General features: G+C 45.1%; 1 protein-coding gene across 1 annotated transcript in view; it reads right to left on the bottom strand.

Moving 5' to 3' along the window:
• Positions 1 to 2,618: 2,618 nt before the first annotated feature.
• The window catches only part of kcnc2 (potassium voltage-gated channel, Shaw-related subfamily, member 2), a 105,289-nt gene continuing 82,907 nt past the window's right edge, over positions 2,619 to 25,000 (bottom strand). The window contains exons 2-5 of the mRNA XM_083757850.1: positions 22,471 to 23,425; positions 19,170 to 19,322; positions 4,156 to 4,252; positions 2,619 to 3,108 (exon numbers count right to left, since the gene is read on the bottom strand). Of these exons, the coding sequence (XP_083613976.1) occupies positions 4,191 to 4,252; positions 19,170 to 19,322; positions 22,471 to 23,425 (1,170 nt within the window). The 3' untranslated portion in view covers positions 2,619 to 3,108; positions 4,156 to 4,190. The remainder of the gene's footprint in view (positions 3,109 to 4,155; positions 4,253 to 19,169; positions 19,323 to 22,470; positions 23,426 to 25,000) is intronic.

The following is a 25,000-nucleotide window of genomic DNA, read 5'->3' as shown; positions in this document are numbered from 1 at the left end:
CAGCATTGGACAGGATGGATGAGCACAGCATTGGACAGGATGGATGAGCACAGCATTGGACGGGATGGATGAGCACAGCATTGGACTACTAACGGGATGGATGAGCACAGCATTGGACAGGATGGATGAGCACAGCATTGGACTACTAACGGGACCGTTACCCAAGCGCTATTACGGTACTCTACAATAAGACACAGAAATATGTGTTCCGGATCCCCCCCCCCCCCCCCCCCCCACATTGACATTTATTAGCCAGCATAAAGATATGCCTTGGGGACCCCCATAAGAGAAGATTTGCACGGTTCTTCTAGCAATGATTCTCGACCCGTCTAATTTCAAGGACCCCCAGTTAATCTACAGACCCCCCATTTAATGGCATTTCTATCTCTGGGACCCCCAATTTATATTGTAAAATCAATCAGTTAATTTTTACTCAGAGTGTGCAAATGGAACCAAATGGACCCGTTATAGGGTCCCATTTGTACGCAGACAGCCAACCACAGGTCACAACCTAACCTGATAGTCCTGTGTTCTAATTGTTGACATCACAGTGTGGATCGGTGCGTTTCGTTTTCTTGTGGCGCGTTATTGCAGATCTGAACTGTTGGGTGTAATGATGCTCCAACACTGTCTCACCCTTAAGTCATATTGTGACCTATAGTCTCGAGTGGCCAGACTTGCCTCTCGCAGTTTTCAAATGCTTCCGTCATACAGTCTGGAGCAACGGAAGCTCTGATCATGAGTAAAATATAAATGCTTCCGTCATACAGTCTGGAGCAACGGAAGCTCTGATCATGAGTAAAATATAAATGCTTCCGTCATACAGTCTGGAGCAACGGAAGCTCTGATCATGAGTAAAATATAAATGCTTCCGTCATACAGTCTGGAGCAACGGAAGCTCTGATCATGAGTAAAATATAAATGCTTCCGTCATACAGTCTGGAGCAACGGAAGCTCTGATCATGAGCTGGAGCAACGGAAGCTCTGATCATGAGTAAAATATAAAGCGGAAGTGGAGCCTCCTCCCCTCTTCCGTTTCGTCTTTACAGTCTTTACAATTTATCCTAATATAAATATAAATCATCTAAGCATTATAGCTTGTCGTGAACGGAAATGGCAGCTTCCTTACTCTGATTAGTAGTTCCAGACTCTATATATACTTTAGCATTCGGAGATTGTGGGATAATTGTCTGGCTACGCGAGACTAACTGCGACCTATTGACCAAATGTATTGACTATTGAAGGGTCACAAATTCACAAATCTCACAATATGTCTTTTCGGGACTGCCGCACTCCAGGTCTGTTAGAATGTCAGAGCCGTGCGTCTCAAGAAGACTCGAACCAATGAGCTTTAGGCCGAACGTCACAAAGTCAAATCATATTTGCCCCCAAAATCATATTTTTTCTTTTTTTTGTGGCTATTTTTTTCTTTTGTTGACGGCGGCGTCCAAGTGACAGAGTCAATCATATTTGCCCCCATATTTGCCCCCAAAATCATATTTTGACTTATTTTTGTGAATATTGTTGACGTTTGGTCAAAATGTGATGCGACTGCGTTGTTATGTCAGTTGGTTCGTGGTTCTCACACTTTTAAATTCCCTGGAACCCCTATATATATATATATATATATATATATATATATATAACCCTGAGTACTGTGAGTAGTGTACAAATGCATACATTTTCACACCCTTGGAGTTACAGACCTGTAATTGGGCCATTGATCCCCTCAAAGAACCCTGAGGGTGCCTGGATGGACCCCACTTTGAGAACCACTGGTGCATGTGATTGCTAGCGCGTCGTGCCCAGGATAAAACGGGGGGGGGGGGGGCAGTTAGGGGGGGAGGGGGGGGGGGGGGGGGATGGAAGTGTCTCGAAGAGAGACGGTATACATTATGGTTGTCCCTGGCGGGTCCCCCACCCCCCTTCCCCCCACTGTACCCCCCTTCCCCCCACTGCATGGGGCAGGTTTTACTCTAAACATTTAGACACACACACTACGGAGTGATTAACCCATTCTGACCTGAAATCAGATTCAAACGAGATTTCCGCCGGACACACACTGGTCTGATGAACCCATTCTGACCTGAGATCAGATTCTAAAAATGTCAGTCGCTCTTCGATTTTTCAAAAATAGCAGACCTACAAGCTCGTATCGCGCCACTCGGTGGCGCGATACGAGCTTGTAGATCTGCTATTTTTCAATAGCTAAAGCATAACATGATGCCAACACCAAAATGGGCGCCCGGTCAGAATGGGTTAATCCACTGAAGGTTCCTACGGGGGACACAACGAAAGCAAAGATGACCGTGATGATGTCACATTTATTCAGCTTTAACTCACATTAGTCTCTCTATATACTGTATATTATATACTGTACTGTATGTAGATTTTCATATAGGAAATTTACACTCCTATTTTTTTTTTTTTATAACACAAAGTGCCTCAACCGATACATCTTAATACACTTATTGCGAGGAGGGATACCATAGCGAGAAGAAAGTGATTGACATGTTGGGGTGTCGCGGCACGGGGGCGTGCACGGGGGCGTGCACGGGGGCGTGCACGGGGGCGTGCATGCCCCCGTGCACGTTAGCAAACCCGACAGCCTTGTTATAGCGCCGCCCGACTCCCCAGGACAGATGAGTGTACGGCGAGCCTCTCGGGCTCGCCGTACCGTTTTTCATCTGCTTATTTACAACATCTATTCAGAAGCCTCTTTTGAAGGACGTTGTCTGTTTTTCCGTTCTCTTTTTTTTCTTTTTTTCCTTCTTTCATTTCACCCCCACGGGGGGGGGGGCAGTTTCAAGTTCATCTCAAGTCCAAATACAGGAAGAAAAACAAATCCAGGAGAAGAAAAAAAAAAGGCAAATGCTTATCAAAGTCCAACCGATTCTCCCGAATCTCCTTTTGATCAGTGAGTTTGTCTTGTGCGCTCGCCGAGTCGTGGAGTGGGGGAGGCTTGTCGGTCTGCTTGATCGGTGTGTGTGTCCATCCCGGGTGTCGTTGCATTAATGTCCTTCCGGGTCGCAAACCCAGGGTGGCGTTAGATCTCTCCACACGTTTCAGTAACTCCTCCTCGCGCCGACAACACGTCTTATTCCATCACTATAAAAACATGAAAATGAATTGTCAGGACAGAATATGTTTAACCCATTCTGACCTGAGATCAGATTAAAAAAATGTCTATTACATCCTGACAGTTTCATTATTAACCCATTCTGACCTGAGATCAGATTAAAAAAATGTCAGTCGTTCTTCGATTTTTCAAAAATAGCAGACCTACAAGCTCGTATCGCGCCACTCGGTGGCGCGATATGAGCTTGTAGATCTGCTATTTTTCAATAGCTAAAGCACGACATGATGCTGACACCAAAATGGGTGCCCGGTCAGAATGGGTTAAACAGGTGTCACATCTCTAGATATCAGAAATGCATCTGTTTTCTATACTGATTGTCATTCTGCAAGAAGCTGATGAATATGCACAGGAACTGTATTCTCATGCTCTTCAGTTGATGTTGATGTAAACAGGAATTAAGTACAAATCTTGGCAATGTATGACATTCTTTGAATGCATACTGTATATGTGACCATTTCTGACCGAGGCTAAGTCATTGATTTTTTTTTCATGTCATGTGAAAGCAGGGAATCATAGCTTCAAATTGACATGTATTGTTTGTTCAGTTTGACCCACCAGTTTGGGCTTATAGAGTAAATGTCTTGCAGAAAACAGCGAGTTGAGAAAACAGGCTTGAAAGGTTCACTTCTGTGGACAACTAGACAACTCACCCTTTAAAATGAGATATGGCATGGGTATGTACCAGTATCAGTTTTTAATGGGGATTGGACTTGAGGGGTTTTCTCAACGATCAGACAGTTTCCACTGTGAATGAATGAATGGGGAGGGGGTGTAGGATTATTAGATTCGTATTGGATTTGTGCAACGGCATAGAGAAATATCTGCCTTATATTGAGTCATTAGACTGCCGCCTTGTCACAATATATTTTTTATTTGCCTCATGAAAAGTATTGAATTACCCCCTTTGCATGCACGTATATGCACGCACACACACACACACACACACACACACACACACACACACACACACACACACACACACACACAATCGGACCAACATGGTGTGGAGGAATTACCTTTTTTCACCATGGCGGTGCTGTCCCTCAAGCCATTATGTCAGAACGCTGCTCTCTGCTTGTGTGAAACCGGTAAAGACGACCTCTTTGCAGTTATCTGTGAAACAACCAGCAAAGACAACCTCTCTGCAGTTATCTGTGAGTGATCAACCAGCAAAGACAACCTCTCTGCAGTTATCTGTGAGTGATCAACCAGCAAAGACAACCTCTCTGCAGTTATCTGTGAGTGATCAACCAGCAAAGACAACCTCTCTGCAGTTATCTGTGAGTGATCAACCAGCAAAGACAACCTCTCTGCAGTTATCTGTGAGTGATCAACCAGCAAAGACAACCTCTCTGCAGTTATCTGTGAGCGAACGACCAGAGACACTTAAAGCACTCCGCAACATGGCGGCAGTAACCCCAAAGGGGGGGGGGGGGGGGGGGTATAGGTTTATTTGAAAACAGCATTAGACAAACATGCGGAGAGAAAGCATCAAAGCAAAACCCTGTTTGTGTTCCGTGCTTAATCATGTTAATGTTTAATCATGTTAATGTGTAGTTGTCTCTGTGGACGGAACGATGCAGACACAACACACAAGAGCAAATTCATGCAACTAACTAATGTCCCTGATTATCATAAAATGCCTTTTTTTATATTTTTTGCATTATAACAACAAAATCTACGTTGGTCCATTTCCACACCATTTGCCCTATGTATGTACCGGTATACGTATACGTGTGCGCAAAACACCGCCAGCGAGCCAAAAGCAGCGCCGCTCGTTAGCAGAGCGAGAGCCAATCAAGCCGCGGCGTGCCGTAAACACAGATGAGAGCTATAATGGAAAACGTGACCTCATTAGCATGCTGGGATGCGGCGCCATTTGTTGCGCCGAGAGGAAAGGGTGTAAATGAAGCAGGCAGGTGGGCCTGTGCCAACAGGTGCCCCCCCCCCCCCCCCCCGGTGGGCCTGTGCCAACAGGTAAGCAGGCAGTCGATAAGGACCCCATCATGTTAAATGCATGAGCCAATCGGTGCGCCCGGCGCCTGGCGCTGCCTGAGGCCGCCACCGACTATAGAGAGAGAGATAGTGGAGACGGAGAGGAGGCTGGATGGCTGCCCACGCCCCAAATAGACACTGCCGCTGGCTCGGAGCCCTCGCTTGAAAGAGGGCCTCCATGCTTTGTTTTAGTCAACGCCTTTAGCATCTGAACGGCGCATTGTCATCATAGTCCACTTGCCAGAATGTGAACCAAGACCCACATTTTTTGTACCCTAAAGTTTTATGTTAGAAATATCGAGTATGTACCCCCCTACACGGTACAGTTGCCCCACTCACTTCACACAGGTGTGATCTCACTTTATTTTAGCGTTGGCTCACATTGTACCGCGATGATGCAAGCTTGTACATCTGCTATTTTTGAAAAACCTTGAGACAACAGAATGGGACAACTACTGATTTAGAAGGCATTTGTAGAATCAATCGGACTCAGGTCTTCATGCGTTAACCCATTTAGACCTGAGACCCCCCACCCACCAGTAGATTTGAGTTAAAAATGTTCGCTTTGAAATAATCTATATTCAAAGTAGGGCTGCGGGGCGGCGGTGGCTCAGGGGTAGAGTGCCTGGATGGTAACCGTAAGAACCCGGGCTCCCCCAGAGTTACTGTCGAAGTGTCCTTGAGCAAAGACACTGAACCCCTAATTGCTCCTGATGTGCTGGTTGGTGCCTTGCATGGTTTCCGCTGCCATCGGTGTATGAATGTGTGTGTGAATGGGTGAATGTAATGCACAATCTCTGTAAAGCGCCTTGGATAAAGGCGCTATATAAATGCACCATTTACCATTTTTATTACTTAAGTTAATTTAAGTCTACACAATTAGTTATGTTATCTCTCGTAATGGTACCATTGACCACCATCAATACAGTTCTTTAGTTTGGGTCTGGAAGGCTAAATGTCATCAAATGGTGGTTCCGTGGCTCAAATGCAGAATAAATATTGGACCTTGATATGAAAAATCTTGAAAACCACTGATTTAAGGTATAAAAATTATGCGATTAATTTGCGATTAATCACAGTTAACTATGGACAATCATGCGATTAATCAGATTAAATATTTTAATCGATTGACAGCCCTAATTCAAAGATTTGCATCACATTTTCACGATGGTGTTAAGTCATTTGCCCCCCCCCCCCCCCCGGTGTCCTGATGGTTGTCAGATGAAGCCCAGGAGAGCAGCGTGCGGCGTGCTCATCATATCAGAGCAGCGCGCGGCGTGCTCATCATATCGCTATAATAAGAGCAGCGCGCGGCGTGCTCATCATATCGCTATAATAACCTTGTATCTGTGGAATTGATCATGAATGAATGAATTGCCTTCACTGTCACGGTCACCACGTAGGTCTGCTATTTTTGAAAAATCGAAGAGCGACTGACATTTCTAGAATCTGATCTCGGGTCAGAATGGGTTAATCAGACCAGTGTGTGTCCAGTGGAAACCTCGTATGAATCTGATCTCAGGTCAGAATGGGTTAATTCGTTTAGACCTGAGGAGGATTCTACTAATGCCTTCCAAATCCTGAGAGTTTTCTGAAAAACCTCATGTTTCTACAGTATGTCTGTCTGAAAAACCCCATGTTTCTACAGTATGTCAGTCTGAAAAACCCCATGTTTCTACAGTATGTCAGTCTGAAAAACCCCATGTTTCTACAGTATGTCAGTCTGAAAAACCCCATGTTTCTACAGTATGTCAGTCTGAAAAACCCCATGTTTCTACAGTATGTCAGTCTGAAAGACCCCATGTTTCTACAGTATGTCAGTCGTTCTCATGTTTCTACAGTATGTCAGTCTGAAAAACCCCATGTTTCTACAGTATGTCAGTCTGAAAAACCCCATGTTTCTACAGTATGTCAGTCTGAAAAACCCCATGTTTCTACAGTATGTCAGTCTGAAAAACCCCATGTTTCTACAGTATGTCAGTCTGAAAAACCCCATGTTTCTACAGTATGTCAGTCTGAAAAACCCCATGTTTCTACAGTATGTCTGTCTGAAAAACCCCATGTTTCTACAGTATGTCAGTCTGAAAAACCCCATGTTTCTACAGTATGTCAGTCTGAAAAACCCCATGTTTCTACAGTATGTCAGTCTGAAAAACCCCATGTTTCTACAGTATGTCAGTCGTTCTCATGTTTCTACAGTATGTCAGTCTGAAAAACCTCATGTTTCTACAGTATGTCAGTCTGAAAAACCCCATGTTTCTACAGTATGTCAGTCTGAAAAACCCCATGTTTCTACAGTATGTCAGTCTGAAAAACCCCATGTTTCTACAGTATGTCAGTCTGAAAAACCCCATGTTTCTACAGTATGTCAGTCTGAAAAACCCCATGTTTCTACAGTATGTCAGTCTGAAAAACCCCATGTTTCTACAGTATGTCAGTCGTTCTGAAAAACCCCATGTTTCTACAGTATGTCAGTCTGAAAAACCTCATGTTTCTACAGTATGTCAGTCGTTCTGAAAAACCCCATGTTTCTACAGTATGTCAGTCGTTCTCACAGGGTTAAACCCCATGTTTCTACAGTATGTCAGTCTGAAAAACCCCATGTTTCTACAGTATGTCAGTCTGAAAAACCCCATGTTTCTACAGTATGTCAGTCTGAAAAACCCCATGTTTCTACAGTATGTTAGTCTGAAAAACCCCATGTTTCTACAGTATGTCAGTCTGAAAAACCCCATGTTTCTACAGTATGTCAGTCTGAAAAACCCCATGTTTCTACAGTATGTCAGTCTGAAAAACCCCATGTTTCTACAGTATGTCAGTCTGAAAAACCCCATGTTTCTACAGTATGTCAGTCTGAAAAACCCCATGTTTCTACAGTATGTCAGTCTGAAAAACCCCATGTTTCTACAGTATGTCAGTCTGAAAAACCCCATGTTTCTACAGTATGTCAGTCGTTCTCATGTTTCTACAGTATGTCAGTCTGAAAAACCCCATGTTTCTACAGTATGTCAGTCTGAAAAACCCCATGTTTCTACAGTATGTCAGTCTGAAAAATATGGAGTCAGAACAGTCTCAAAAGGTTCACAGTAAATAACACAGATTTGTAACTCACAAGTTCAGATTTGCAACTCACGTGAGTGAATTTGTGTTTCACATTTGTGTTTTGTATCCACAAGTTCAGATTTGTGTTTTGTATCTGTGTTTTGTATCTGTGTTTCGCATCTGTGTTTTGTATTTGTGTTCTGTATTTGTGTTCTGTATTTGTGTTTTGTATCTGCAATTCGCATCTGTGTTTTGTATCTGTAATCTGCATCTGTGTTTTGTATTTGCGTTTTGTATCTGTAATTTGCATCTGTGTTTTGTATCCGTGTTTCGCATCTGTGTTTTAAACACAAATACAAAACACAGATCTGAAACACGGATACAAAACACAGATGCAGATTACAGATACAAAACGCAAATACAAAACACAAATACAAAACACAGATGCGAAACACGGATACAAAACACAAATCTGAACTTGTGGATACAAAAGACAAATGTGAACCTGTGAGTTCACTCACGTGAGTTGCAAATCTGAACTTGTGAGTTACAAATCTGTGAGACTTTTGAGACTGTTTTTGAGACTCTTCTGACGTTGGGCGTTAACAAACGTCATCATTGGCTGAGGGAATCTGTCAATCATTCTGATTGACAGATTCCTCTGCCAATCAGATCGGTCCGCCTTCAGCCAATCCTATGGCTCCTTACATTGTGAGGGGGGGGGGGGGGGGGGTCCTTTTGCAAGACCCCCCAGTAACTCTGTCATTTCTCAACCGTTTTGGACGGGGGTGGGCTCGTTGGAATCATGTCGACCCCCTGGGGGTGTCTTTGGGGGTCTCAAAGATCGGGGACCCCCAGGGACCCCCCGGGACCCACAAATGGTAACTGTCATTTCTCAACCGTTTTGAACGGGGGTGGGCTCATTTGAATTGTGTCGCCCCCCTGGGGGCGTCTTTGGGGGTCTCAAGGTTCGGGGACCCCCAGGGACCCCCCGGGACCCTCAAATGGTAACTGTCATTTCTCAACCGTTTTGGACGGGGGTGGGCTCATTTGAATCGTGTCGCCCCCCTGGGGGTGTCTTTGGGGGTCTCAAAGTTCGGGGAATCCCCGGGACCCCCAAATGGTAACTCTGTCATTTCTCAACCGTTTTGGACGGGGGTGGGCTCATTTGAATCGTGTCGCCCCCCCTGGGGGCGTCTTTGGGGGTCTCAAGGTTCGGGGACCCCCAGGGACCCTCAAATGGTAACTCTGTCATTTCTCTACCGTTTTGGACGGGGGTGGGCTCATTTGAATCGTGTCGCCCACCTGGGAGCGTCTTTGGGGGTCTCAAGGTTCGGGGACCCCCAGGGACCCCCAAATGGTAACTCTGTCATTTCTCTACCGTTTTGGACGGGGGTGGGCTCATTTGAATCGTGTCGGCCCCTGGGGGCGTCTTTGGGGGTCTCAAGGTTCGGGGACCCCCCGGGACCCCCAAATGGTAACTGTCATTTCTCAACCATTTTGGACGGGGGTGGGCTCATTTGAATCGTGTCGCCCCCCCCCTGGGGGCGTCTTTGGGGGTCTCAAGGTTTGGGGACCCCCAGGGACCCCCCCATGGTAACTATCAATTCTCAACCGTTTTGGACAGGGGTTGGTTGGAATCGTGTTGCCTCCCTGGGCGCATTATTGGGGTTTAGGAGGTTCGGGGACCCCCACATGGTAACTCTTGACATTTTCATGATAGATCTTTATTGATGGGAGGGAGACAGAGATAACCATTTATATTGATCTGCATATTCTTCTTACTATAGCTCTCTCTCTCTCACACACACTTTTCAGATATCACTTGATATGGACATTTAACCAAGCTATTTCCCTCTGACAAGGGACAAAACTGTGCAATTACTCAATTACTGTGCAATAAACACTCAAGCCACAACGAAAATGTATTTTGTTGCTTTTATATAAAAATAGAAATAAACACATACACTAATGTAAACTGTGGTTACAATAAACTAGACCAGTCCGTACGAGGTTGTTAGCATTCCTCATTGAAGCATGCAGTAGTGCAAAGCAGGTACATTTTACTGTAAACACAAAAATAGACGAAACACACCATTAACAGCAGATGTACCAGCCACTAAAGTCTCTGTGCATTTGCACACTTATTTTTCAAGTCATGATTGATTGATTGGTTTATTAAGTTTGCAGAATTACAGTACATTTCAAGTACAACTCAATACAACTGTTAACTGTGAGTGGACGGCACCATAAGGCATTACACTTGTTTACAATAGGGCCCACCATTTTCAATTCATCAAAATAATTAGACGTACGAATATACACTATATGGTCAAAACAGGAAATCATCATAAAATGAAAAGGTGAAAAGGGAAAAGAAACATATACAGTGAGGGGAAAAAGGGGTGGGGGGCCAGTTTCTAATCGCAGCCGTCCGTAGGTGCCCTTTGAGGGCGGTTTTGAAGGAGTCAAGGGATTTGCATGTCTTAATGACTGTTGGTAGGGCGTTCCACATTTTGGTGGCATAAAATTAAATGCCATGGCGACCCAGTGGTCAAACCTCGCCAGTACACTCAATGTCACTCTTAAAAATGCAAATAACAAAGTCAATAGTGCCACCAAGTGGCCACTCTGTGCCAACACACTCCTTCCAGACTCACTGTGCTTTCCGTTATGACGTCAGGTCTTCTTTTTTATGTTTACGTTAGAAACGACACTTTGCAATGGCAAATGAATGCACTTTAGCTGGTAGCAATGTTAGCACTTAGCATCTATAGTTCCCCTTGATGTTAGCCAGAAATGAACAATGTTATCTCAACAATGCAAAGCACAGTCAATGAACACAACACAGTTACTACAGGGCTAGGCTCATAACAACGTCCGACCCTCTCAAACAATAATGTGTGGTGCGGTTGCACGCGACGCTCCACTGTGTCATGAGGTTCTTCACTCGAGGCTGCAGTGTTAGCGTCGACGTCCTTCCTCATTGTCATCGCCGACCTGTCACTTCTCGCCAAGTGACGAAACGGATTGGTAGCCTCTTGCTTCTGATCTGATGTGTTTAATGTGAATTATGAACCAAAGTATATTTGTATACAGTAATGAAGGTAATATGACATCAACTCCAATACCACATCTGACATACAACCCCACATTAATAGTGCAGCCAAACATTAGTCCTTAGCTGTTTAACATGCAAGAAACTCACACACAAATCAATGGACAAAAACAACACAAAACTGTACCTTAGTAACTTCACAGTACTTGTAAGAGGAAATTGTTTGTTTGCTTGGTATTTCTTGGTATGAGGCTATGAGCCACATTGCAGATACAAAAAAAGTCAACACTGAAACACGCGGAAAACAGCAGACTTCCTCGGGTATGTGTAACGCTAATAAATGTCAGGCGGAAAAGAGCAAAGGTTCCGCCCTAGAGAACCTACGTAAATAAATAACTAAAAAATCACGCGCTGACTGACACAGAGGCAGTTACATTATTGTTAGAGCTTTGTAACATGATGGGTAATTATTTGTATATGCAGGTGTGATTTATTGGCGTGGGTGTACAGAGGCTATAGCTGTTGGGATTTATATTCAATTGTATGGAATATGCATTCAACTGTAGGGTACTGTAGATGAGCGAAGACCCGTTTAGTGGTTGTTGCTGTGAACCTCTGCATTTGATTTATGTTTGAATTTATAACACTTTTGTTTGAATTAGACTCATATTATGAAATACACTTTAGTATTTAATGTTCTAAGACAATGAATGCATGCATTCTAGAAGCCTGATTAAAATTAACTCTTTTTTCATGCATTTTGAAACTGTCAAGTAAACATCTACATATTGCCTAAAATCATACTTATTCAACAAGCATTTTTACATTTTTTATTTAATTATTTAAAACATTACAATTATGCACGAGATAAAACAAAGTATTTCATACATTCATTTTGAATGTCTATTAAAATGTACAACTTACACCATCATAAACAACAGCAACTCAATTGGCGAATAAATTCATATCAAATTAACATAATAATATTACGACTGACTATTTTTTGACCGCAATGTAATTCAAAACATGTCACATTACATTTTATTAACCTTGAGACCCCCAAAGACGCCCCCGGGGGGCGACACGATTCAAATTAGCCTACCCCCATCCAAAACGGTAGAGAAATGACAGAGTTACCATTTGGGGGTCCCTGGGGGTCCCTGAACCTTGAGACCCCCAAAGACGCCCTCAGGGGGGCGACAGGATTCAAATGAGCCCACCCCCGTCCAAAACGGTTGAGAAATTACAGTTACCATTTGGGGGTCCCGGGGGGTCCCTGGGGGTCCCCGAACCTTGAGACCCCCAAAGACGCCCCCAGGGGGGCGACACGATTCAAATGAGCCCACCCCCGTCCAAAACGGTAGAGAAATTACAGAGTTACCATTTGGGGGTCCCTGGGGGTCCCCGAACCTTGAGACCCCCAAAGACTCCCCCAGGGGGGCGACACGATTCAAATGAGCCCACCCCCGTCCAAAACGGTAGAGAAATGACAGAGTTACCATTTGGGGGCCCCTGGGGGGTCCCGGGGGGTCCCCGAACTTTGAGACCCCCAAAGACACCCCCAGGGGGTCGACACGATTCCAACGAGCCCACCCCCGTCCAAAATGGTTGAGAAATGACAGAGTTACCATTTGGGGGTCCCCGAACCTTGAGACCCCCAAAGACGCCCTCGGGGGGAGACACGATTCAAATGAGCCCACCCCCGTCCAAAACGGTAGAGAAATGATAGAGTTACCATTTGGGGGTCCCTGGGGGGTCCCTGGGGGGTCCCGGGGGGTCCCCGAACTTTGAGACCCCCAAAGACACCCCAAGGGGGTCGACACGATTCCAACGAGCCCACCCCCGTCCAAAATGGTTGAGAAATGACAGAGTTACCATTTGGGGGTCCCTGGGGGTCCCCGAACCTTGAGACCCCCAAAGACGCCCCCAGGGGGGCGACACAATTCAAATGAGCCCACCCCCGTTCAAAACGGTTGAGAAATGACAGTTACCATTTGGGGGTCCCGGGGGGTCCCGGGGGGTCCCTGGGGGTCCCCGATCTTTGAGACCCCCAAAGACACCCCCAGGGGGTCGACATGATTCCAACGAGCCCACCCCCGTCCAAAACGGTTGAGAAATGACAGAGTTACTGGGGGGTCTTGCAAAAGGACCCCCCCCCCCCCACAATGTAAGGAGCCATAGGATTGGCTGAAGGCGGACCGATCTGATTGGCAGAGGAATCTGTCAATCAGAATGATTGACAGATTCCCTCAGCCAATGATGACGTTTGTTAACGCCCAACGTCAGAAGAGTCTCAAAAACAGTCTCAAAAGTCTCACAGATTTGTAACTCACAAGTTCAGATTTGCAACTCACGTGAGTGAACTCACAGGTTCACATTTGTCTTTTGTATCCACAAGTTCAGATTTGTGTTTTGTATCCGTGTTTCGCATCTGTGTTTTGTATTTGTGTTTTGTATTTGCGTTTTGTATCTGTAATCTGCATCTGTGTTTTGTATCCGTGTTTCAGATCTGTGTTTTGTATTTGTGTTTAAAACACAGATGCGAAACACGGATACAAAACACAGATGCAAATTACAGATACAAAACGCAAATACAAAACACAGATGCAGATTACAGATACAAAACACAGATGCGAATTGCAGATACAAAACACAAATTCAGAACACAAATACAAAACACAAATACAAAACACAGATGCGAAACACAGATACAAAACACAGATACAAAACACAAATCTGAACTTGTGGATACAAAACACAAATGTGAAACACAAATTCACTCACGTGAGTTGCAAATCTGAACTTGTGAGTTACAAATCTGTGTTATTTACTGTGAACCTTTTGAGACTGTTCTGACTCCATAGAAAAACCCCATGTTTCTACAGTATGTCAGTCTGAAAAACCCCATGTTTCTACAGTATGTCAGTCTGAAAAACCCCATGTTTCTACAGTATGTCAGTCTGAAAAACCCCATGTTTCTACAGTATGTCTGTCTGAAAAACCCCATGTTTCTACAGTATGTCAGTCTGAAAAACCCCATGTTTCTACAGTATGTCAGTCGTTCTCAAACCCCATGTTTCTACAGTATGTCAGTCTGAAAAACCCCATGTTTCTACAGTATGTCAGTCGTTCTCAAACCCCATGTTTCTACAGTATGTCAGTCTGAAAAACCCCATGTTTCTACAGTATGTCAGTCGTTCTCAAACCCCATGTTTCTACAGTATGTCAGTCGTTCTGAAAAACCCCATGTTTCTACAGTATGTCAGTCTGAAAAACCCCATGTTTCTACAGTATGTCAGTCTGAAAAACCCCATGTTTCTACAGTATGTCAGTCTGAAAAACCCCATGTTTCTACAGTATGTCAGTCTGAAAAACCCCATGTTTCTACAGTATGTCAGTCGTTCTCATGTTTCTACAGTATGTCAGTCGTTCTCAAACATTTTCATGTCAAGGACCCCCAAAACATATCTCTTTTTGGCCACGGAATCCCATCTGAAAATATGTTGTTCCAGGGAGGAACATGCATAAGTGATTCGGAGGGGATTTAACCCCCAAAATTCATGTTTTTGCGACAAACGGTTACATTTCTCGCATTTGCGGCGCCCCCTATGGATGCTTTTAGAACTTGGTTGATTGAACCACCCCGGACATCTGATTCAAATTTGGGATGGATTGGACATTCCGTTCGTGATTTGCGGCATTTTTTGTAAAATGGGCCCCTCCCACTAACTTCGGACGATGATTATGGCCGAACGATACGCACTATCGAAGTTCCGCCGTTCGAGTTTTCATCGTAAAGGTCCAGAGATCACGTGTACAGATTTTTGTGAGATTTGGAGAAAATATATTTTGCGAAAAGCAAAAAGTGTGTTTTGGACAAAATTCTAAATGGCCGAAAATATATCATGGCGGAAATGGGCGTGGCCTATATGCGGAGATGCGTCATGACCCAAGGAATCCAGGGGGAAAATATTTTAGATTTTACGACCTACGGTTCAAGAGTTATAAGCCAAAACGTAAAGTTATAGCGCCACCATGAGGCCGACCGATAAAATTATAAACTTATAGGTTAAATAATTTTAGTGATAAGTATGAATTTTTCCTCCAAGTTTTGTAACTATAGTGATTACAGTCTCTGAGGAAAAAATACTTGAGTGTGAATTTTTGCATTTTCCCATTCATGTCAATGGGAAATTTTAATTCACTAATAAATTCATATCAATTAAACTATACAACATTTCTCTTAGCAAAACACAAGCACACGATTCCCGACACACACGATTTTTCCGGTCAATTTGACATATGGCTCAAGTGCGTACAGTCAAAACTGTGGGACAAGTAGTGCGCCAAACTTTGTCTTACTCCAGTAGAATAATACGTAAAGTGTTACAGTTAGTAGATTTGACCAATACAACCCATTGATGCTGAGTGCCAAGCAGGGAGGCATTGGGTCCTATTTTTACAGTCTTTGGTATGACCCGGCCGGGGATCGAACCCCGACCTCCCAGTCTCAGGGCGGACACTCTAACCACAAGGCCACCGTCTGTATCCTAACTCTTCTATTAGATGGCTCTGGGGCAGCCCTACCCGCTCTCCTGTCATGAGTTGAGCGTGCCAATCCTAGTTTAGACTACTTAACCCATTCTGACCTGAGATCAGATTATAAAAATGTATGTTTGAAAATGACAGTTTTCTGAAAAAGCTATGTTTCTATGTCAGTCGTTCTTCGATTTTTCAAAAATAGCAGACCTACAAGTAGATCTGCTATTTTTCAATAGCTAAAGCACAACATAGTGCTAAGACCAAAATGGGTTCCCGTTCAGAATGGGTTAATACCATTGCATATTACCACGGATATAAAGTTGACAACGTTAACCCCATCATCAGCATGCCTGTGTTGGCCAAAAATAGCCGACCTACAAGCTCACAACGTGCCATGGACGGAAGACAGCAGGTCAGCGTACAGAGTTGTTTTTGTCGACTAAAACTAGAGGACTAAGACGAAAAATGTTCGTCGACTACCTTTTTTCACTGACAAAAACTAAATTTAAACTAAGCTATGACTAAAACTAAGCTAAAGTAAAGGTAATGACAATTTCGTCAACAGATAGAAAGTAGACAAAAATTAGGAAGTTAGTTAGGAAGGGACTAGTGGACAAGAGATCCAAGTCATTTTACCACACTTGGTCGCGCTGCGACGCGTTGTGAGCTTGTAGATCGGCTATTTTCAGCAAGTGTAAACTCTGTCATTACAACGGCATCAAGGCCATGCAGCCAAAATGCATTTTTGTCGACTGAATCAACTGCAGATTTAGTCGACTAAAATCGCATGACACTTGGTCGTTTCAGTACCAAAGACTATGACTAAACTAAAATAGAAATTTGCTGCCAAAAACAACACTGGTCAGCGTACAGTAATAATTCACGTCTGCTTCTCCAAAGACTACTAGGGGTTTGAAGTGGCTTTAAGTGAATTTGCACCTTATTAATGTTTGATCCAAATATGCTGTAGAAGCAGCTGTAGACATTTATAAACAGTGATTTTTGTATTTATTTTTGTATTTTTAGCCAATGTTTATTCATTTTTCAAACTTCTGTTTCAGCACCATGGATTTGTTAGTTTATTTTTCTCTCTGAAGTGGGCCTTCGAACAACGAGAATTAGTTTGGGGGATAATGGACTATTAGGCTTTGGGTCCAATGGGACCATTATCTTATCAGAATATCAGGGTTTTAGAATAGACCAATGGCATTGCACTGCACTGTGAGGCGTTGGGCTGTCGGACCAATGGCATTGAGGCGTTGGGCTGTCAGACCAATGGCATTGAGGCGTTGGGCTGTCAGACCAATGGCATTGAGGCGTTGGGCTGTCAGACCAATGGCATTAGGCGTTGGGCTGTCAGACCAATGGCATTGAGGCGTTGGGCTGTCAGACCAATGGCATTGAGGCGTTGGGCTGTCAGACCAATGGCATTGAGGCGTTGGGCTGTCAGACCAATGGCATTAGGCGTTGGGCTGTCAGACCAATGGCATTGAGGCGTTGGGCTGTCAGACCAATGGCATTGAGGCGTTGGGCTGTCAGACCAATGGCATTAGGCGTTGTGCAAATCTCGTCGGCTTGCCCTAACTGCATGATGGCATTTGGCTTCAGTCAACGAGCTGGGCAGGCCATCCTGTTCCTTGACCTTTGACCTTTTCACAGCTGCAAGACCACTTTTGGTCTTGCAAGTGGATAATACAATGATTGGAGTATATTTATTTCATCCAGAATAATCTAATCAATTCATTTTTATATCTGCAGTGGCTTAACTTGATCAGTGGCAATGCTTGAGTTTGAGGGCGGTAAACCTGACACAATCCTATAGTGACAACCCATAGATTTTGTGCGTTGGCTATTCAAAAAATAGCAGATCTACAAGCTTCCGGCTCGTCACTTTGTGCCGCGCTGCGATCTTGCACATCTGCTGTTTTTGAACATTTAATAAAATAATCTTGAAAGTGTAGAATAGGCATCAGGTTGTTGTTGTTTTTTTAATTAAAAAAGAGACCTTTCAAGATGGAGCTGGATCCAGGCGTATGAATAATGAATAGCAATTTAATAAACATATGGCAATTACTGAACACCACCAGCATGCAAATCATCACATCAACAGCGTTGGAGGCAGACCCATATCTGAATGTCTGAATCGTCTCACATCAACTGAATAACGTCATTCAGCTCATGTGTCCCAATAACTTTCAGCCTCCATGGTGTTCCTACAGCGCGGCGCAACATGCCGCTTGGAAAAAAAAACCTATAATCACGTCTACGTTTTTCATTCAAATTGATTTGAATCAGCAATTATTTTTGTTGTTGTGTGCATTAAATATCGGTCAAAAACATCGGCAATCGATGGAATCTCCAAAATTGCCAAATCGGTTGGTGCTCTAAAACAGTATTCTGAACAAAGATCGTTAAAATGTCATTAAGTCTTTGCTATTAGTTTGAGCAGAGAAACAGAGGTGAGATTATAGGAGCTTCCAGCTTGTTTATGTGATAAAGTCTTGGATAACATGAGGTTTGATCAATGAGTCCATTTGGTTCCATTTTTTTGCACTTTCAGAGTTACACACCTGTAATGTTATTAATAATAATAATAATAATAATAATAAGTAAGTAATGTTATTGTCCAACTCGTCATTTTGACAAAGCATGTTCCACGACAAGCCGTCATGTCGATGACCCACGAATAACGATAACGGAACATTGTAACTTACATAATACCGCATGCCATTAACCCGTTCTGACCTGAGATCAGATTCATACGAGGTTTCCGCCGGACACACACTGGTCTGATGAACCCATTCTGACCTGAGATCAGATTCTAAAAAGTCAGTCGTTCTTCGATTTAAAAAAAAATAGCAGACCTACAAGCTCATATCGCGCCACTCGGTGGCGCGATATGAGCTTGTAGATCTGCTATTTTTAAATAGCTAAAGCATAACATGATGCTGACACCAAAATGGGTGCCCGTTCAGAATGGGTTAATGCTGCACCAGTGGTTCCAAATGTGGGGTCAGGGGACCCCCAGGGGTCCTTGAGAGAGTTTCAGCTAAATGATAATTAGGAACCAAATGGACCCTTTTTATGGGTCTGTAAGTTAAATTAACTTTGATTTTACAACATACAGTGGGGTCCCAGAGATAGACCTGTCCTGAATGGGGGTCTGTAGACTAAGCTATTTTTGAAAAATCGAAGAACGACTGACATTTTTTTAAACTGATCTCAGGTCAGAATGGGTTAATCAGACCAGTGTGTGTCCAGTGGAAACCTCGTATGAATCTGATCTCAGGTCAGAATGGGTTAAGGACCCCTGGGGGTCTCTTTGGGAACCCCTGCTATATATCCATGTATGCATGGAGCCATCCGCCCTGAGGGGAGGAGGATGCGGTATACCTGTCTTGCGGACGCCGTCAGCGGGGCAGTTGTAGTCGCTGGCGGCCAGCAGGAAGCAGGTGCCGGCGTGCTCCCTGGAGCGCCGCATGGGGACCGTCTCCTCTGGCGACGTGCTCAGGTCGCTCCCGCTGTCGCTGCCCTCCAACGACGGAACTGTATACGGGAGACACATTTTTGATCTTTGGTCTATTGATGATTTTTGGTCTATTGATCGACAGGATGCATGGCAGGGGTTGTGTGTGTGTGTGGTAAATGGTGCATTTATATAGCGCCTTTATCCAAGGCGCTTTACATAGATTGTGCATTACATTCACCCATTCACACACCTTTACATAGATAGTGCATTACATTCACCCATTCACACACACATTCATACACCGATGGCAGCGGAAACCATGCAAGGCACCAACTAGCACATCGGGAGCAATTAGGGGTTCAGTGTCTTGCTCAAGGACACTTCGACAGTAACTCTGGGGGAGCCCGGGTTCGAACTGGCAACCTTACGGTTACCATCCAGGCACTCTACCCCTGAGCCACCGCCGCGTGTGTGTGTGTGTGTGTGTGTGTGTGTGTGTGTGTGTGTGTGTGTGTGTGTGTGTGTGTGTGTGTGTGTGTGTGTGTGTGTGTGTGTGTGTGTGTGTGTGTGTGTGTGTGTGTGTGTGTGTGTGTGTGTGTGTGTGTGTGTGTGTGCACTAAATTAGTAGACTAAACTTACAGTTGATTTTGACGCAAAAATAATAATATTTTGGCGGGCCTTGATGGTGTCGTAATGCCTGATTTACACTTAGGTTGCATGCTGTTCTTACAAAAGGCCATGCATGGTCTTACAAAAACATCTGCTATTGTCATAGTGCGTGCGTGCGTGCGTGTGTGTGTGTGTGTGTGCGTGTGCGTGTGTGTGTTTGTTGTGTGCGTGTGTGTGTGTGTGTGTGTGTGTGCGTGTGCGTGTGTGTGTTTGTTGTGTGCGTGTGTGTGTGAGGTTCAGGGGGATCAAAGCCAGGAGAAAGATCAAACAGAATCCTTCAGATAAAGCAAAGAAATGTCACCATGTGTGCAGAATAAAAGGTTATTGTAGGTCACAGAAGAATGCCGATGGAGGAATCACAAATACGGGGCGATGGAGAGATGTTCAGCGCGTGGTGTTAGACGTGATGAAAGATGTTCAGCGCGTGGTGTTAGACGTGATGAAAGATGTTCAGCGTGTGGTGTTAGACGTGATGAAAGATGTTCAGCGCGTGGTGTTAGACGTGATGAAAGATGTTCAGCGCGTGGTGTTAGACGTGATGTAAAGATGTTCAGCGTGTGGTGTTAGACGTGTCAGATTTTGGAGGCTAAATATGATTGTTGATAATTATGACATGTGGATGTGGATATGTAGCACAACGTTTCGTATTTTGACCATTTCTGACCGAGGCTAAGTCATTGTTTTATTTATTTTTTATGTCATAATTATGAAAGCAGGGAATCATATCTTCAAATTGACATGTTGGTTGTTCAGTTTGACAGTTTTGGAGCCTTTTTTCTTTTTTGAATCGGCCTCAGGTCCAAAAGGGTTAATAGCTTTTGGGAATTAAAGCCCAGTTCAACTTAAGGGACACTGACCTAAAACAACATGCAGGGCATTGTATTTCAAATGACCCCCGTGGAAATCTCACAACAACCTGGCAACCAAGATGAATGAATCTGTTCTCGCACTGCATTTGTGACGTGAATAAATATTATACCGTATAAAACGAGGGGGGAGGATTTGACATCTAATAAATAACTTGAGAGTCGGGTACAGGTACAGGTCCACCCCAGACCGCTCACACATGTCCAATACAAGGAATTTCCGCATTATAATTCAAAGAAAGTAAAGAACGCATGAGGTCGACACTCATTTCCATCAATATCAGAAGACATGTCGCAGTGAGTTACTGACATGAGCCTAGAGGGGGAAAACAGCCACCTACGGTTTAACCCATTCTGACCTGAGATCAGATTCATACAAGGTTTTCCACTGGACACACACTGGTCTGATGAACCCATTCTGACCTGAGATCAGATTCTAAAAATGTCAGTCGTTCTTCGATTTTTCAAAAATGGCAGACCTACAAGCTCGTATCGCGCCACTCGGTGGCGCGATACGAGCTTGTAGATCTGCTATTTTTCAATAGATAAAGCATAACATGATGCCAACAATTTACAATTTAGGCATTTAGCAGACGCTCTTAATCCAGAGCGACTTACACCAAAATGGGTGCCCGGTCAGAATGGGTTAAACAACAAATGAACAATCACTACTGAAAAACAACAAAAAGGGGGGGGGGGGGCTCCCTGGCACAGACCAGCATTCTTATCTAAATCAAAATATTCCACGCCGCGGTCACTCTATAATCTCTCCCTCTCCCTCGTCTTTTCACGTCTACCTTTTCTCATCACCGTGGCAACCAACCATATGCAGGGAGAAAAGGCTGCGAGGCAATAATTGTGGCGCTCAATCTTTCATGGGGAAGCCTCTAAGGGGCTATATAGGCAATCGAGGGGGGGGGGTGGTGGTGGGGGGTAGGGGGGGGGGGGTTCTACTCCCAGGGGGGGGGGGGGATCCGTCAAATGGCCAATGTTTCCCACCTGAAATTAGATCCCCTATGGATTTCCGTCGGCTCATGAATACATTCCCTGCTGCTGTAATGCACCTCTTAACCCATTTTGTGCGAGAGGTGTTTTAAACATTATGTTATAATTTAAGCTATTGAAAAATAGCAGATCTACAAGCTCGTAGCGCGCCACCGAGTGGCGCGCTACGAGCTTGTAGGTCTGCTATTTTTGAGAAATCGTAAAAAATGTGGCGCAAATCTTTGAATATTATTGAATATATATTAATATTATTAATATATTGAATATTCTTTCAGAGTGAATGTTTTTAAATCGGGTCTAAATGGGTTAACCCATTTTGCGCGGGAACCCCTTTTGGTGTTAGCATATGCTTTAGCTATTTAAAAATAGCAGATCTACAAGCTCATATCGCGCCACCGAGTGGCGCGATATGAGCTTGTAGGTCTGCTATTTTTGAAAAATCGAAGAACGACTGACATGTAGAAGACATTTTTTAGAATCTGATCTCAGGTCAGAATGGAAAACTGTCAGGATGTATAGAAGACATTTTTTTTAATCTGATCTCAGGTCAGAATGGAAAACTGTCAGGATGTAGAAGACATTTTTTTTAATCTGATCTCAGGTCAGAATGGAAAACTGTCAGGATGTAGAAGACATTTTTTAGAATCTGATCTCAGGTCAGAATGGGTTAATAGTTCTCTCTCACCTGAGCGGTTCCTGCCCACGTGGTCACCTTGCGTGCTGTTGAGCTCGGCCTTCATGCAGACGACGGGGGGCGAGCCTCCCTGCGCCGCGGCCCCCCCCGCCCCCTGGGGGATGTGCTTCTTCCTCTTCTTGGGCAGCTTCTGCTTGGCCATGGCCAGCGAGTAGTACATCCCGAAGTTGTTGACGATGACGGGCACCGGCATGGCGATGGTGAGCACGCCGGCCAGCGCGCACAGCGCGCCCACCAGCATGCCCGACCACGTCTGCGGGTACATGTCGCCGTAGCCCAGCGTGGTCATGGTGACCACCGCCCACCAGAAGCCGATGGGGATGTTCTTGAACATGGTGTGGTGGCTGGCCGTGGGGTCGTTGGGCGCGGCGCCCAGGCGCTCCGCGTAGTAGATCATGGTGGCGAAGATGAGCACGCCCAGCGCCAGGAAGATGATGAGGAGGAGGAACTCGTTGGTGGAGGCGCGCAGCGTGTGGCCCAGCACGCGCAGGCCCACGAAGTGGCGCGTCAGCTTGAAGATGCGCAGGATGCGCACGAAGCGCACGACGCGCAGGAACCCCAGGACGTCCTTGGCGGCCTTGGAGGAGAGGCCGCTGAGGCCCACCTCCAGGTAGAACGGGAGGATGGCCACGAAGTCGATGATGTTGAGCAGGCTCTTCACGAACTCCAGCTTGTCCGGGCTGAAGACCACGCGCGCCAGGAACTCCAGCGTGAACCAGAAGACGCACACGCCCTCCACGTAGGTGAGCGCCGGGTCCGTCTCGATCTCGTACTGTACGGTCGTCGTCGTCGTCGTCGCATCGGACGACTGGCTGTCGTTGCCGCCGCCGCCGCGCGACACGTCCGTCTTGTTGACGATGGTGATGGTGTTGAACGCCTCGTGTGTCTCCAGGCAGAAGGTGGTGATGGAGACCAAGATGAAGAACAGGGAGGCAAAGGCCACGAACTGGAGGGGAGGGGAGGGGAGGGGAGGGGAGGGGAGGGGAGAGGAGAGGAGAGGGAGAGGGAGAGGGAGAGGAGAGGAGAGGAGAGGAGAGGAGAGGAGAGGAGAGGAGAGGAGAGGAGAGGAGAGGAGAGAGGAGGGGAGGGGAGGGGAGGGGAGAGGAGAGGAGAGGAGAGGAGGAAAAAGAGAGAGAATACATTATGAATCTGAAGTCTGGCATTGTGGGGACTAACATGCTACTCCATTGCTTTATTCCTTTGAACAGTCCAGAGAGAGAAAGCAATCAATTAGCAAAAGCAACACATAAAAACACTCTTTCCCCGTGCTCCTCGTGGGAACGCGGCTGAAGGGACTCTAGATGCAATGCCGTGTCATTTACGGCTATTGGTAAGTGGGTTAGGGTTAGAGGGTTAGGGTTAGAGGGTTAGGGTTAGAGGGTTAGGGTTAGGGGTAAGTGGGGCGGCAGAGGGAATTGGTACATAAGACTGCAGACACGCAACATTCTGACCCTACATGTGCTGCCTGTCTGCTATGAACCGTTGTTTGGCACTGGGAGGAGAGAGAGAGAGAGAGAGAGAGAGAGAGAGAGACAGAGAGAGACAGAGAGAGACAGAGACAGAGAGAGGTCACCTCTGGAAGTTTTCCCCTAGCCTGTCTCTCCCGTGTCGACAACTAAACATATGGCTGACAACAGGACATGGCAACCACACTGCTGTCAGAGAACCTCTAGTCTAAACATGGCTGACAACAGGACATGGCAACACACTGCTGTCCAGTGTTGTTTTCGTCGACTAAAAATAAGACGAAAAATGTTCGACTACCTTTTTCTACCCTTTTCCACTGATGAAAACTAAGCTATGATGACAATTTCGTCACGTCAACAAATACAAAACTAGACTAAAATGTTAGCGACTAGTGGACAAGAGAGTATAAGTCATTTTAAACTTGGTTGCATGCTGAAAATAGCCGATCTACAAGCTCACAATGCGTTGTGCGTTGTGAGCGTGTATGCTTGTATGTTTGTGTGCTTGTGGGCACACAAACATATGTGTGTGTGTGTGTGTGTGTGTGTGTGTGTGTGTGTGTGTGTGCTGTCTCTTCACCACAAGTAGAAGCCGTTATTTTCAGACACCCCCCGTCCCCCTCCCCTGCAATCCACCCCTTTTTCTCAGAACAACCGTCTCCAGCAATGGCAACACCTTTTGTGATATAAGATATTTCAGAAACATTCCTATGACGAAACGCTATAAACGATCCCCAAATAACACAAACACGCGGTAATATTTTGAGCGTAATTATTATATAACCACCGACTATTGTTTGTTCAAACTGTTTCAGACGACGTGCCCCGAAATTATTTCAGTCACGTCATATCTTGTCGTCTTTCCTCCCACTCTGCCCACTGAGGGGGGGGGGGGGCTCGGCCCACTGAGGGGGGGGGGCTCTGCCCACTGAGGTCTCTCTCTAGGCGTCGTTTCACACGCTGGCTTTGTTTCACACGGCATGACTCATACCGTCTCAAAATATCAACGGTGTCACTATATGGGTCACCCTGTTTGGAAGGGACTGACTGACCGC

This window comes from Protomyctophum parallelum (genome assembly GCF_964188405.1).
Source record: "Protomyctophum parallelum genome assembly, chromosome: 22".
In the NCBI taxonomy this organism is placed as follows: Eukaryota; Metazoa; Chordata; class Actinopteri; order Myctophiformes; family Myctophidae; genus Protomyctophum; species Protomyctophum parallelum.
This window is presented reverse-complemented; position numbering and strand designations above follow the sequence as displayed.